General features: G+C 34.9%; 1 protein-coding gene across 1 annotated transcript in view; it reads right to left on the bottom strand.

Annotated features, from left to right (window-relative positions):
* Window positions 1-14,963, bottom strand: part of LOC142348110 (uncharacterized) — a 45,042-nt gene extending 30,079 nt beyond the window's left edge. The window contains exons 1-4 of the mRNA XM_075399277.1: window positions 14,858-14,963; window positions 8,837-8,985; window positions 4,141-4,277; window positions 366-610 (exon numbers count right to left, since the gene is read on the bottom strand). Coding sequence (XP_075255392.1) covers window positions 366-610; window positions 4,141-4,277; window positions 8,837-8,972 — 518 coding nt within the window. The 5' untranslated portion in view covers window positions 8,973-8,985; window positions 14,858-14,963. The remainder of the gene's footprint in view (window positions 1-365; window positions 611-4,140; window positions 4,278-8,836; window positions 8,986-14,857) is intronic.
* Between the last annotated feature and the right edge of the window lie 1,121 nt (window positions 14,964-16,084).

The following is a 16,084-nucleotide window of genomic DNA, read 5'->3' as shown; positions in this document are numbered from 1 at the left end:
TTGTTTGTTCTTAACCTTGCTTCATTAATTCAATATCCTTTTGTACTCCTCTCTTACAAGTAATAATAAATTCAAAAGTTCTAATCCGTCCTTCAAAAAAATATGTTAGTTTCATATCCTCTGATTCTTAAAATAACGGTCAAGAGACATGATAACCGTCAAGCCGCGGAGTTTGAGTAAATATCCCTTACAAACTTATAAATCTGCCACGTTCAAAATCGATTTCAGGTAAGTGTTTTAAATTTTCAGGCAACAATCCTAAACTAAAAGGGAATAATTGCCAAGAACTTTTCATCCGCGCGCATGATCGAACACGTTTGGGTAAAATCAGCCAAAAAGTGGCCTAGGGTGTATAGGTTTGTTACTACTCCAGTTTGACAGGGTATAAATCACAAACCCACGGTTGCTCATGGCATATGTAATTGTACTTGAACCAATCAAATGTGAGCATTTGGACAATGGTATCTGGATCAAAGAAGTGAAATCTTTTGTGTTCACTGTCCATCAGCAGAGTCATGGCCCTGTGTCTGAATGTATGGTTTGAAAGTGTCCCTTTTCCGAATCCAATTGAAGTGATGACGTTGCAACATAAGTTCTTAATGTACTTCACCTGAAATTCACATCAGAATATGACTCGATTCTTCTTGTTTAGTTAAAGTGAATTTCTGATGAAAATTATCAATTTCTGTTTTCTAATTTCAGATTCAAGGTTTACAATACTCAGCATAATTTTAAAAAGAATATTCTTAACCACATCGAAATGAAATTGATGCTTCCCTTTTTTCCTGCGGGAAAAATGTTGATGGCATTTTTAGCTGGTAAATCCATTCTTCAAGAGCTCCTATACTAAAAATTAGTTTAGATTTTATTTTACTTATAAGGATTGCTTTTCTGTCAGTATTTTCAACAAGTTTTCAAAATTTGATTTTTGGAATTGATTTGAATTAGAGAGCATTGATAAACAAAACGAGAAGGCTTTATAACGTGCAGGAACATTTTCAAAAACTGCAAGAAAAAAATTTGTGCACGAATATAAAAAACTACTTCCAGCTCAAATCACTTAGAAAAAAATGATGGCGCATGAGTGGTCCGTCCGATGATATTTACCATTATTAGGACCAGGAGACAAGACAAACAATAAAACAGGAGACAAGAAAAACTACTGCTTACTAATACTTACAAGTACTTGTTACTACTTACTACTAATAACAACTACTTAGTGCTACTTAATACTACTTACTACTAATTACTACTACTTACTACTACTTACTACTAATTGCTACAACTTGGTACATCTTACTACTACTTACTACTAATTACTACTATTTACTACAGTTACTACTACTTACTACTACTTACTACTACTTTCCACTAAATCCAATAACAGTAACAAAAACTTACATTCAAAACTCAATATATATTTTTCTATAAAACCTCAAGTAAACCATTTAATTTGTATTTCACTAGAAAAAACATGCAACCAGTCTTTAATAAGACTAGTTAACAAGTAGACAAAAAGAACAAAAAAGAACCTAATGGTATACAAAAACAAATGATTCCCAAAATTGAAAACTATTAGATATCACTATTTCTTTAAACAGTTTACGTTTAAAAATACTTGATTATGAAGATATTGAGATCTGTCATTATCCAGAATAAATCATACCGCTACGAAATCAAACTAGAAATTCAGTCGGAAAAGAAAAACTCAATTAAATTTCGCAGGAGAATTGTGTGGCAACCGTTAACACCAGCAGTGAGATTTGCTATTTCTAAGTAACAAGTTTTCAAGAGGAAAACAAAGTGGAAAATACTATTGCAATTTTCAAAAACAATAAGACATTAGATCAATAGTTATCAATTGAAATCCTTAAATAAATTCCTTAATTTCATAGAAGAAAGCCATTGAGATATATCATCAGAATGTAAAGGTGTCCCACGTCTGCAAAAAGAACTTAAAATTGACAAAAATCAAACAAATTATTTGAAGTTATTGCAAAAGAGGCTATCCAAGCCAATAGAGGAATAAGCGTTGCTCTAAAACCTTAAATAGGTTCAATTGTGCCTTTGTTCAACACTAATTGATATGCAACCAGCAATTGTTGAGACTAAGTAAAAATAGACAAAAAAAACAATGAAGTGCAAATTTTTTATCAAAAATTACGTCTATAAATTGCTTTTCAAACATTTGATTTCAAAGTCATAAAAATTTAGCTACCAAATAAAAACAGTGAAACATTTCCTTTGTTCGCCCAGAGGAAGTCGCTAAGACCTGCAAGTCTTTAAAATTTGTCAAGAGAGTACACAAAAATGAAAAATAGTGACAAAAATCCATAAAAATCTCCTAGAAGACGGTGTCAAAGCTGTTTAAACACAAATCTTATCACAGAAAAACTGATATGTTCTTTTGTTACTTATTCTTAGACGCCCATCAATTGATATCTGACCTGACAAAACGTAAAAAATACCAAAAAAGATACTTTAGTGCTGAGGAAAAGACCAAGAATTGTTTTGTTTTGAAAACTCTAGAACAAAATAAGAAAAGCCATTTATTAAAAAGTAAGACCGCAATAAACATTAAATTTTAATTCATTGCATACAGAATGTGACTTGTCTTTGCTGATCTTAAGTTACAATTTGACCCAAAAAGAGAGAAAAAGTTCTCAAAGCTCAATAACCTATTAATTGTTTTTGAAAAACTTAAAATGTGCTTTTGAATTTCAAAACAACCATAAGCTTTCGACTAAAAACTATTATGTTTCCAAAAAATTCCTTAGAAAACTAAGTTGAACTTTTATTAGCAAGCCTGATTTGAATTGGTCTATTCGTTACTTACCATAAAAGCAAAAGTCGTCCAAATATTTAAAGGAAAACATCAACTGATAACATTCGGAATTTAATTCGGTTTTTCAGACACAACAACTAAGCCAAAACTAGCATTACTGTTGAGATCGTCCCTTAGAAAGAAGCCCGTGTGCGAAAATGGATACAGAAAATTGACAAAATGTAAATATATGAACAATGAGTTCTTCATTTTGCATAAGAATCGAGCTACATTAGCAAAAAACTGGCAGAACATTAAAAAAGCCTTCAATCAGGAACAATTTCAGAGGATACACAATTAATACTAGTCCTCTTTGGAGTTAACCAAGACTATTTCAGCCAGTTCTTATTTGTGTTAATCAGGCAAATTTAAACAAAGTGGACTAAAGAAGCTTATTTCGTGCAATTCTTGATTAAAAAGGGATGAGTTTTGAAAAATTAATCAAAAATTTTATCAAAAAAATTGGATAGAACAATTCAACAACACTCTTTTGTTTTTAGAGATAAAAACAACAACACTATGTTTACTGTTTTTAACAACGTTTCCTTGCAAACTTGTCAAAAAAATTGCGTAAAATACAGAAAATTTGAACAGTATCAACAAAAATCAGTCAAATGTTTACAAATTTTTAAACATCAATAGCTCCGTGTGAAAAACGAAATTCAAAAAATATTTTTTAGTTATGGTTTCTAAAGTGAACGAGCTTTTAAATGATACCTCTCACAACCCTCTACGTTGGTTTTATCAATTGACTGCACGAAAATTTCCTGAACAAAAAAAACCTTCGCCCTAAATTGGTCGGAACAAGTAAGGCAAAATGAGAAGAAAAGAGCTCGACCGACTGTTTTGAGCTTATCTATATGAAACAAGTTGCTTTAAAAACCATTTAGCGTGAAACTTCGAAATCAGGGGAAATTTTCAGGATTTCGTACAGCTGTAATTTTAATAGAATTATTCGTCGCAGGAACATTAAAATATTTCTAGTTTTTGAGCAAACAAATATCTTTAGGGAGTTAAGTATCTTGAGTTTGTTCATTTGGGTTATTAAGATCTCCTCATCTTATCCAACCCCCGTTTTAGTGTAATTGCTTTAATTGGGGAGGGGGCTATACTTTATATGTCTGCTAAGCTTGGGAGCTATATATGGAAAGATGAGAAAAGTTGTAAAAGCAATTTCGGGTCTTTCCCATTATAGTCCCCCTCCCCCGCTTAGTGGTCAGATAACTTGGAGCCCCTCCAATCAGGGTAAATTTACCATAGTGGGGGCTATAATATCATTGGGGGGGCTATAATGGAAAAGACCTGTAATTTCCAACCGTAAGGAGATTCAACTTTTTGTCTGAGCCTGCGAAGTCGAGAATAGTTGCAAAATAGACAGGGGGTGATAGTCCCAACTTCTGTCCGTATCTCCTGTACACACTCACTTGGTAACGACAACATTCCTCGCCCTCCTCTGAAACGCCAGAAAAGAACTTTACAAAAGGGGAAAGCAACAGTTTTTCAGAAAATCTAAGTGTTTTTTCCACTGCAATTATCGTACATGAAATAGCTTGTTATTTCAACTTCAACTATTTGGTAGTAATTGCAACAAAATCATTTACATTTTCAAAGCTGCTTCCTTCTCAAACTTTCTTTCACTTTTGATTTTTCGAAAAAAAAAAAACAACTTCTAAACAGGACAACTATATTAACTGCAGATATGGAGGAAATTTACATAGACAGCTGGTGAACATATTTGGGATAATTTGAGGCTGCATTTATATTCACAAAAGTTATATTCACTCCAAGTTAGTTCTAAGCATCTTGTATATTTCATTTTTTCTTAATCAACTGATTGTTATCATTTATTTTATTCTTCATCTTTCTTTTATTTTTTCATGCAGCGATCGGAGGGGGTCGTGTAATTTAATTGGCAGCAGAAGACAAAGCTCTGATCAAATTCTTGGACAGCAAGCAGTCACACACATTCTGGGTAGGAGCAAAAAGTTCAGATAGTGTAGAGCGACGCGTCAATAATCAAGTGAATTGGGATTCGATTTTTAAACTTAGCTGATTTTGACATCGAGAGCCTGGTTAAGTTATAAATTTCTCATTATATGCATTTTATTATCTTTTGAAAGGTTGGATCATAAAGCGCGAAAACAAACTTCCAGTTTTCTTTGTTTATCTGCTTTTTGGCACGCCCCATTTTTTTGAAAAATTGTCACCATTATCTTATCACAGCTGAATTGATTTATCGACTCAGCAGCGTATTGATACGGGGGGCGAGAGTGGTTTGAAGTGCTATGATATCGGCTGGAGCGACTCCATCAGTCCCAATTGGCACTTCCCCCAGTAAGACAATTGTTGTATTTACTTCTGTGGTCCTCAGAAAGTGAGGGAAAACTGTATTTTTCTTTACTGGGTTTCAGAGCACAGTTTTCCCCACGCTCGAAAAAGAAGTAGAATTCGAGAACGCTTTGACACTCGAAAATTCACAACAGAAATCAATCAATTGCTCTAACACTGAGCAAGGCAAGCCGTGGTCTAACACCAGATGGCCAAACTTACATTGGAAAACAAATGTCCTTTTCACCCGGTTTCTCGCTATCTTTTCTTGACAGCTCTGCCAAAAAATATTTAGGCATTGGAACAATATTTGGAAGGAACGTTGTACGTTAGATACAATGATCGGAGGCCATATTACAGTTAGAGGATCAACTTGAAATCAATATGAGCTTATTCGCTTTTCAAAAACCCTCTTAGTAAGATGAAAGAATCTCCAAGGAACTGTCAAAACACGCCAGCATCTCCTAACTAACGCCGAGAGCCAGATCTATGTAGACAAGTTAACAGCTGGTTTGAAATTCGAAAAATCTTATACCAACAGTAACCTTCCAGTCATAAAAGCGCTACTGCAGACCCAAGTCCCAATTAAACTCTTCCTATCATTATGCGGTTCAAAAAGTCAAAACTCCTCTGACATCTCCAGAGAAGGGTAACTGCAACTTGAGTACTGGTAACAGATGAGAGCGAACACAAAAGTATTCTGCAGGAAAAAACAGTTGGAAAAACCGAGATCTCAAATGGCTTTAGAATGAAGCTTGTACTATGAAGCAATCAAATTGATTGAAGAAACCAATTTTAAAGAGATCAGCAAACGTGCGAAATTTCGTGTTTCCAGGGCCAATATGACGAGACGAAAGTTTTGCATCAGTCAAAAAGACAACACTTGTTCCTCAAAAAAAATTGATTCCAATTAAAACAACTGCCTTTCAAAGTTTTTCGTCACAGGCTTATCATCTCAGTGCAAAAAAATATTATGGAACAGCTGAACTCACTTTCGAACTGAGGAGCAGTAGATTTCAAAAATGTGTCCGGAAACATATTTTGCATGATGCGCAGTCAAAAAGGCAACACTTGTTCCTCGAAAAAAATTGATTCCAACTAAAAAAACTGCCTTTCAAAGTTTTTCGTCACAGGCTTATCACCTCAGTGCAAAAAAATATTATGGAACAGCTGAACTGAGGAGCAATTTCGAATTGAGGAGCAGTAGATTTCAAAAATGTGTCCAGAAACATATTTTGCATGATGCGCAGTGCCCCGCTTCAGATCAACCGTAAAATGCTTTGAGACTACTGTCTAATATTTTGAACAGAAGTTGCCCCGGAGAACTTCCCAATTTCGTTCAGCAAATTCTATGCAGTGAATTGTTGTCAACATTCTTCAAAAATTTAGGCAATTTTTGCTTTATTACTTTCAGGGAAATATTGAAAAAGCTTATTGATACATGCATAGTGAACGAAGCATTTTCAGAAGCATGAGAATTTTTAAAAAGCCTGCGATAAGATGTCAGAGTGAAGAGTGGAGCGGAAGCTTTTATATATTCGACTAGGTTTTCGCAGGGAAAAATTATCACTTCGTCAGTTTCTTCAGGTGTTTTCCAAATCAATTTTTTCAATACATTCATTTCTAAAAAACGCGATTAAAAGCTGAAAGCAGTTGCTAATTCGAAATCATGCATTGCCACTTGTACCAGTTTTTGTTGACGTCCAGACTGCCAGTTTACTAAAAGTTTATTTTTAGAAGTGAAAGCAAATTCCAAAAAGGTGACCCATTGAGCCCGCTGCTTTTTCCTCACCAACATTGGCGCATTTTAGTAAAAGTTTTAAAATAGGCACTAAATATTCCAGAACTTTCCATATACCTGAACAAATATGGGCTCGGAAGAAAATCTCTTTTCTCGTGGAATATTTCATGAGTTCCAAACCAATTGTGGGCTCTACTTCAGGGCCGACAAATGTGAACTGAGGTCTGCAGTGTATTTATACACATTTGATTAAAAAATCGAACAAAATGATATTTCGAATTATGGTCACTAGAAGCGCTATAGAATCGCCAAGTTTGGCCTGTGTGAAACTTAACGAAACTTTATGGAAGTTAATTATACTATTCTATAAACTGGTCTACTTTAAAACCGTCAATGCACCTGAAGTATTTTACATCACTACAGCGCAAATCTCAAAAATGGTGTATTTCCTGTGTTTCCAAACGTCCAGCAGTTCGGTTATTCAATCGATGCCCAACAGCGCGAAAAAATGTGAGCTCATATTTGACACGGTTCTTCCAGAGGAATCTTGGTTTCAATCTACTCTAACCAAAAAAACTTGCTTGTTAACCAACGCCAAAACTATTATAAAGCGTTAAGAAATGGTTCTGTTTTGTTGTTTGAAGATTTTGCTTCAAAAACAACCTGCCAAAACCCAAAAACTGCAGTTTTTTTCCAGAACTTTACACCGACCTGTCAATAAAAAATCCAATTTTTTTGCAGAAAACGATCCAAGAAGCTTCCAACAACGAATAGTTTCAAGTTCTCAAAAATAAGTTAGCATCTGAAAAAGAAACATTGGTGCAGAATACAGGTTGGGTGTCCCTTTCTGCACCACCGAACGTTAAAGTTCGCTCTATAAAAAAAGAGTTTATTTTTGGTGGTCACGCTATTGGATGTCACGGGCAAGGATTCGCAATTGCAAGACGAGATCGGATTCGAGATCAATTGGTGTCTACCCTCCCTGCAGCGAACTTCTCACAAGTAGATGCAGAAAATAATTTCTCGCGATGAGATAATTCGTGCCCAGACAAAATTTTTTTGCCTGTTTCTAGGTCTCGGACTGGAAACAGGCAAAACCTCCTTCATATGAAGTAACTGTTATTTTGTCACTGCAAACTAATTTTCTCACTAATGCAGCTATAAAAGCAGGTTACGCTCTTGATGCGGTAAATGAAGAAAAATATTGCCTCCACGCGATAACTGCTCACAATTGTGGGACCACATTTTTTCCTTTTGCTATTGAAGTTCTTTGTTGAATTTCGGCAACTCTCATAAAAAAAAACAACCCACCGTTTGGCCTCATGAAGTAGCAATCACACTTTCCAGGCTGAAGGGTTGTCTGTAGCGTCCAGTAAACTCGTACAATCCTTACCAGTCACCAATTTTCGGGGATGAAGAGTTTTGTTGTTAGCATGAGCCCTCTAGTTTACTGCTTTACATTACCTACTGGCCCAATCAGAGGGGAGATTGTTTGAATCATTGTCACCAGTTGAGTGGGGATATTGATAACTTTCACACAAATGGGCTGGAAGTAAAAAAAACTGAAACTTGAAGGGCAATGCAACACACAGAAATCAGAGAGTTCAATCATATATGAGGTCGATATACAATATCAATGGTTGTATCATAAGTCATTTGATTATTTAAAAAGTACCCCGTAACGAATTGTTTGTTGCTTTTGTTCATCTGAGTGACCAAAGATTTGATCGCCAAGCTGATTTAAATTAAATTTAGTATCACAAAAAAGTTTCAATTTGCTGATTTCTTATCAAGGCTGAAGTACTCGCTCAAAATGTCTCGCGAAATGACACGTAACCAAATGCACCCATTGTGACTATTTGAATGTGTAGTAAATTAAACTGAGCGTGGGGTTAAGGATACGGGTAGGCTACCATAACCGGTCATGGATAATGAATACTCACCATGTAACAAATTCTGTGACAATGCGAACCAATTGATACTTCGATACGCTGGCTCAATTGCTATGTAGAAATTTATCAGGTCCGATTCCTTCGGAGCCCTCGCTGTCTGTATAGTCTTAAACATTGTTCCAAGCATGCAGAATTTGGTACTGAAACAAAATGTAGCATCGGTTTCGGCCGTCACGAGCAAATTCTTTTGCTCATACAGCTATAGAAGCGAAAATCACAAGTTGGTTCTTCTTTTGAACAATTTTGAAAAAGTAGTCTTTCAATTTTGGCCGACTGAAACAAAAGCATTTTTTTCTTGCTTTTCTTCAGTATTATTTCTCGTTAATAAATTGGTTGCTCAGAAAACCTTCCGGTTTTCGATTTTTATGTATAGGCTAATTTTCTCTTTTTGTGTAGGCCATATAAGAAGGAAAAATAGCCTACACAAAAATTGAAAACTCGAAGGTTTTCCTGGCAAACAATTTATTAACTGGCTCAATTGCCAACGAAATCTAGAGCGGTCTTAATTGGTTTAGTATCGCTAAAAATTAATACTCGCAATGTTGACATTGTTCAAAAGTGATAACTGATTACTGAAACTGATTACTGACCATTGAAAACAATCTTGTTGTCTTATTTGATTTACGAGCTGCTCTAGATTTTGTTGGCAATTTGGCCCTACCATTGGCATCAAGGTTTCATCTTAATTATTGGAACACAATTGTTTTTATAAGCAATATTTTCAAACAATTCTGTAAAATGAGTCATGTTCGACATTTTCAATATCTGAAAAATCAAGAAGTGTCGATTTTCGGCTAAAATTCGGCTAAAAACGGCTGAAAAATGGCTGGAAACGGCCCAGAAACAGCTGAAAACGGCCGAATTTGACCTTCCCGGGTCCCCTGGCATCAGTTGGCATCAGTTGGCATCACTTGATATGAGTTGGCATTAGTCTGCACCCGTTTTCAGTGGGCCCCGAGAAAGTGCACAAAAATAAATGCAAAAATCGTGGCACGTTGCGAAATTTTTTTGAATTCAAAAATTTCACTCGAAATTTTTTGAATAGTTGGTTTTGACTTGGGAATCAATTTCCAAGTGTTATCCAAGTCTTTGTTAATACTTGCCAGACCTGTAAGACTTGTATTTAGACTTGCCCAGTAATGGGAAACTAAATAAGACTTGGATTTAGACTTGCCCAGTAATGGGAAACTAAATAACTAAATAAGACTTGAATTTAGACTTGCCCAGTACTGAGAAGCTAAATAAGACTTGGATTTAGACTTGCCCAGTAATGGGAAACTAAATAACTAAATAAGACTTGAATTTAGACTTGCCCAGTACTGAGAAGCTAAATAAGACTTGGATTTAGACTTGCAAAGTACTGGGAAGCTAAATAAGACTTGGATTTAGACTTGCCCAGTACTGGGAAGCTAAATAAGACTTGGATTTAGACTTGCCCAGTAATGGGAAACTAAATAACTAAATAAGACTTGAATTTAGACTTGCCCAGTACTGAGAAGCTAAATAAGACTTGGATTTAGACTTGCCCAGTAATGGGAAACTAAATAACTAAATAAGACTTGTATTTAGACTTGCCCAGTAATGGGAAACTAAATAAGACTTGGATTTAGACTTGCCCAGTAATGGGAAACTAAATAACTAAATAAGACTTGAATTTAGACTTGCCCAGTACTGAGAAGCTAAATAAGACTTGGATTTAGACTTGCCCAGTAATGGGAAACTAAATAAGACTTGGATTTAGACTTGCCCAGTAATGGGAAACTAAATAACTAAATAAGACTTGAATTTAGACTTGCCCAGTACTGAGAAGCTAAATAAGACTTGGATTTAGACTTGCCCAGTACTGGGAAGCTAAATAAGACTTGGATTTAGACTTGCCCAGTAATGGGAAACTAAATAACTAAATAAGACTTGAATTTAGACTTGCCCAGTACTGAGAAGCTAAATAAGACTTGGATTTAGACTTGCCCAGTACTGAGAAGCTAAATAAGACTTGGATTTAGACTTGCCCAGTACTGGGAAGCTAAATAAGACTTGGATTTAGACTTGCCCAGTACTGGGAAGCTAAATAAGACTTGGATTTAGACTTGCCCAGTAATGGGAAACTAAATAACTAAATAAGACTTGAATTTAGACTTGCCTAGTACTGATATAGACTTGGAGTTCGATCCGGGAACCCCGTAGACACATACACTTTTGAACAATAGTTTTGATGTTTTTTTAACCTTGAATTCAACCTCTGATTGGTGGGAAAACAATTAATAACCAAAAAATAATTGTTGGCGAGATCTGAGAACCTATTAAGGATCGGGGATCACTTTCTACTAAACAAGTGCTTAATAATGAATGATATTGCATAACTATGCCTGTCTCTCCATTTATGCTCACATAATCACATGACTTCTCCCATCTTCTCCGTTATTAACCCCCCCCCACCCGCAATTCTGCACCGATTGTTCAGCAATTTTTGTCGAAAATTCTCATGTCCATGAAATAAGCGTCAAACATAGAGCAAAGTTGAAACTATTCAATGTTAATATGGTACAAAAATATTGTACGAAGAAAATTAGGCTGGCAAAAAGTTGTTTGATGATTTGGTGTTTGTTGGACTGTATATTTGTAGTAATTTAATTCGGCTGCTTTTAATTTCAAGAACTGTAACTGTTCTGGAACTGTAAGCATGTAGAGATAAGTTAATAGTGATAGTCAAAAGTTTTGTTATGAGAATGGAAATTAAAGAAACTCATATATAATATGTGTGTGCGACAGAGGGTGAATAAGACAATAATAAAAAAGCGCGAACAATTTATTAATACTTTTCGCCCTTAATCGCCGACCCATCTTCGAAGTTCATCTGGTAAATTCATCTTAAATTTTACTGTAAAATATTTGTTGAAAGCATCAAATTATGAATTCTTTTCGTCAAAAAAGTTCAGTTTTCCGTGTAATAATTTGAACGATAATAATCAGTATAATTGCTAAAAAGGAAACAACAAAGTTTTATAGGAGAAGTTGTTGACCGAAATTGAATACAACCGGGTTGAGGTTTTTGGAATGAATTTTTGTAAAAAAAAATACTGTGAATGCGGTGAATTTCTGTAAGAAATGAGATGATGGCGGCGAAAAAAAATTCATTACGTATTTCTCAGATCTTTTTGCGGTGACTGCAGTGAATCGCGGAGAATTATATATTTTCACCGCGTTCTCTGTTTTCTCACAAAAAAAAGAAACTTCCGTAAATGTTTTTGTGAATTCAAAACAGATTTAATGAGCGTTGGAAGGAAAATGCAGCAAATTTTGCTTTGAATTTTTATAAACAAAAGCAGTGAAATGCGGTTGTGGAGCTGAAAAAATGAATTTGAACTTTAAAGATTGAAACCCTCGGGATAGATTGAGGTTGAAATGAGAGTTAGTTTGTAAAGACTTGTAGCTAATCTTGAGCATATGAACTAGGTGAACAAACAGATCGAACTTGGGCTATATCGGTTGGAGTGAAAACTAGTTGATGTTTGTTAAACAAACAAAGAGCAACTTGTTTTTTGAAGTCATTCAGTCGGAAACACTCAGAATTAAGTACAGAATTTAAGGTACGCAGTAAAAAACAATTTGAGATCAAGCAGACAAAAGAATTGAGAGACTTAGAAAACCAAAAGTAGTTTTGGTTTGGAATTCTTCCCACAAACACTAGAATTGAGCTTCTAAAAGCTCAATTAGTATAAAAAGCAATTATTGTGGGTTCCTTCTCAGCAGCGGCATTTTAGGTAGAACTAATTGGTGCTTTCAGGAAAAAAATATGATAAGTCTAATCAACAAAAAAGGATTGCAAAAGGGGGAAAACTAAAAGTGTGCTTGTTGGTTTTTTTATATCTTCGAGGAATTAGAAAAATCTTTAATGCAGATAATGAATAGCACCACCAAAGATAAAGATCAAGATAAAAAGGATCAAATTTTTTGTGCCATTCTTTACGATTTTATGCAGAACAACGACGCTAGGTGCCTTGACAGTATTAGATAATCACTAGGTCAGTTGAAATACGTGCATGAAGAATTGAAAATAAAAAAAAACGAAATGAAAACAAGATTGGAATTTTTGTTAAAACAAACCTGAAACGCTGAGGGGAACACAAGGGCTCTTTGAAAAAAATTTTGGTACAGAGCAACTCAAAAGCTACAAAATCAAGCGTCTTAAATTTTGCGACCCCAACCTCTTTTCTCTTAAACTTTTTTCTCAAGTCCAATTGCTGCAAATGTTAGTTAGCGACTGACTCATTGGACAACTTTGAAATTAACGAGAAAAATAGCGAGCTTTTTCTGGCAACCTGGACGATGTTTAATATCCCTTTTGATGAAAAAAAAGAAACAATAACGGAAAACTTTTTTGTACTTTCATGGAAGAAACAACGCTTTAACAGAGTTACAGTGTTTTTCTACAATCCGACTCAAACGTGTGAGGAATTCAAATTGGTTTATTGCAATTTCAAAATTTTATTGCTAACAAAAATAGTACACGCAAAAGGAGATAAAAACTTAATTTTTCATCGACTTTATTTAAGCAATCGTGATCATAAGGAGAATTTTAAAAAATTTGTTTGAAGCAGACGTTGCTATCATAATCATCATAACGTGAAGCAAGGGCACCCGCGGGATAAATCAGTCATATTCATAACTGGGAAAAAATAAAAGCAAGCACGCAGGTTTTAAGATTGTTAAGGATGAAACATAAGTTTAGCTGATCCTTAAATAAGGAAACAAAGTAAACCACGGATTTCCGGTCGTCTTGAGCAAACATTTACCTAATATAAACTGCATCTTATGACTGACCTTGTACCGCCATAATTGTTTTTAAGCGTTAGATAATGCGCAAGTAATGTAAAAAGAACGAAATGTCACTTAATGCTGAAAAAACTGATAAGGTTGAGTACCCTTGAGACGGAGAAAAACGAGCGCTAACGAGCGTGAGAACCAACCAGAGCAGAATGGAGAGAAAAAAACGTTCGTGTGGAGCAGTTGGTTCTCACTGAGAGGACTTTTTAATTATTTAGTGAGTTTTTTGTGAAAGAACATAGTTGCCTAGTTTGCAGTGAGTGAAACTGCAGAGTTAATTTAATTTGTTAATTGAGGGGAAATTAATTATTTGACAGGTAAGAGAGCTACTGGGAGGCAGAAACTTTTTCAGTTATTTGGGTTAAGAAATCAATTGATTGAGTTTTGGATACTTGCGGATAGATTGATTGGAGATTGGAGTGGTTTCACTTAGATTGAACCATTAGTTATTTTTGATTTAAAAAAAGTTATTCAATTATAAGTTACTGGCTATATCTTTACCGTTTGCTGGTATTACAAGGGTTTATTATTGATTCATTTATCTAGAGTGCTTTTTTAACAGTAGAAAGAAGAACATTTTTGGGGACAGAACGGAACACTCCCAACAAATAGACGAAACACCAAAGAAATCTATTGGAATCCTGATGGGATCTTGGGTGTTAGTCAGTTCCGAGCTAGAAGCCTTCTAACGGCCAAACTACAAAATTCTACAGCGGTGAAATGTTTTTTTACCTCAATCACCGCATTTCTTACAATATTTCACCGCATTCACCGCGTTTCTTGCAATATTTCACCGCATTCACCGCGTTTCTTACAACATTTCACCCCATTCACCGCATTTCTTACCACAATTCACCCCAAAACCTTGACCCGGGAGATAATAAATGGCGTGGGAGTGTTTGATTGACATTCAAAAGATGTAGAAAGTGATCAAACCAAAATATGAACGCTTCAATTGGAAACGCATGTTAATGTTCTCAGTTTTCCTCCCAGTCTAATCATTTTTTAACCCTATAAACTGAACTTTCTGTCCATGAACAGTCAATGATGATTTGAGTCAAGGAACTCATTCAAGGCCCGTTAAAAAACCATATAGTAACTTCGGGATGATGTATTATCTCTGTATGGAAACTAAAGACTTTTCTGACCTGCGTGAAAAACGGAAAAATAGAAAGATGTTAACTTTACCTGAATCTGGCGCAAAAATTAGCCAGCTGATAATTGCTTCCATTCTGTGGAATTACGAACACTTTCGACTGCCAAAATTCTCCGCCACATTTTTGAAGATTGGCTAAAATCAGGAAATTCTACCTGAGCAGACCGAAAACCGCGGGAAGTTTCAAATACTGTTATAAATTATAAATATTTTGGTAAGATATTGCTAAATTTATCATAAAGCAACATCACAGTTGTTCTCGCCCAAAAAATGACCAGAAAATGAATTGCAATCCTCTTTAACCGTAAAGGTTCCTTTTTTGTACCCGAGTAAAAAGTATCTATTTTAAATGATTTTATTAAGCCTCCAGAAAATTAATTATACACTTTTAGATCAGCCACAAAAATTGTTCGAAAAAACCAAAAAAAAGTTGCGCACCGTGTTTTAAAAGCTCCAAAAAACTTAATTGGATCGCATTGAAGGTTACTCATTCCTTCTCCCGCTACAATACAACTTCCAGAAGTACAGTTGAACTCATAGTTGAACTCATTTTTGCTAATTGAGGCAAATTAGCAAAAAATAATTTTTAAAAAGCGACCAATAAGATTTTATGATCGGAATCTTCTATTAATATTGTTAAAGATGCCTTTCTCTTCCTGACAGATGAATGTCTATACTGATGAAACTTCAGTGCAGAAGTTTGTAGATGTCCAAACAAGCAAAACACTCTCGATTATTTTCCACAGATAGCGCTCCTGTGCATAAATAAAAATATAACCTCGCATGCAGCGTTTTAAAGAAAAAAGCGGGAGGTACTGGAATGACCAGCATAATTTTAAAGATTTTAATGATTTTTAAAAAAATCTTCAGATGTATGATCCACAACGATGGCGCAAAATAGACAAATCTTTATTGGTACCTACCTCTGTACATTATTTGGCTATCCAGATGTTCAAAAACAGGAAAAAAATCATCTGCCGTCAAATCTTTCGTTTTTTCTGTGAAAATAAATCTCTGCCACAGAAAAGAGCAATAAAAGTATCTTACAAAGACTTAAAAATGGTTAATTTTAAAAAGGTGAATTTTTCAAAATTGAGTTATTAATCAGTCTCACCAGTTCCAGATCAAACAACTTATTAATACATTCCCCTAACAGAAAGAGTAGGAGGCAAAACATATGAATAAAAAAAACAAGAATGCAATTTAAAAGTACGAGAAAACAAATACATGTCATTGGGGAAAAGAGATGGATATCGATA

Source organism: Convolutriloba macropyga, chromosome 10 (assembly GCF_964194025.1).
Source record: "Convolutriloba macropyga chromosome 10, txConMacr16.3, whole genome shotgun sequence".
Classification (NCBI taxonomy): domain Eukaryota; kingdom Metazoa; phylum Xenacoelomorpha; order Acoela; family Convolutidae; genus Convolutriloba; species Convolutriloba macropyga.
Note: the sequence above shows the minus strand (reverse complement) of the source record. Positions and strands in the feature narration are given on the sequence as shown.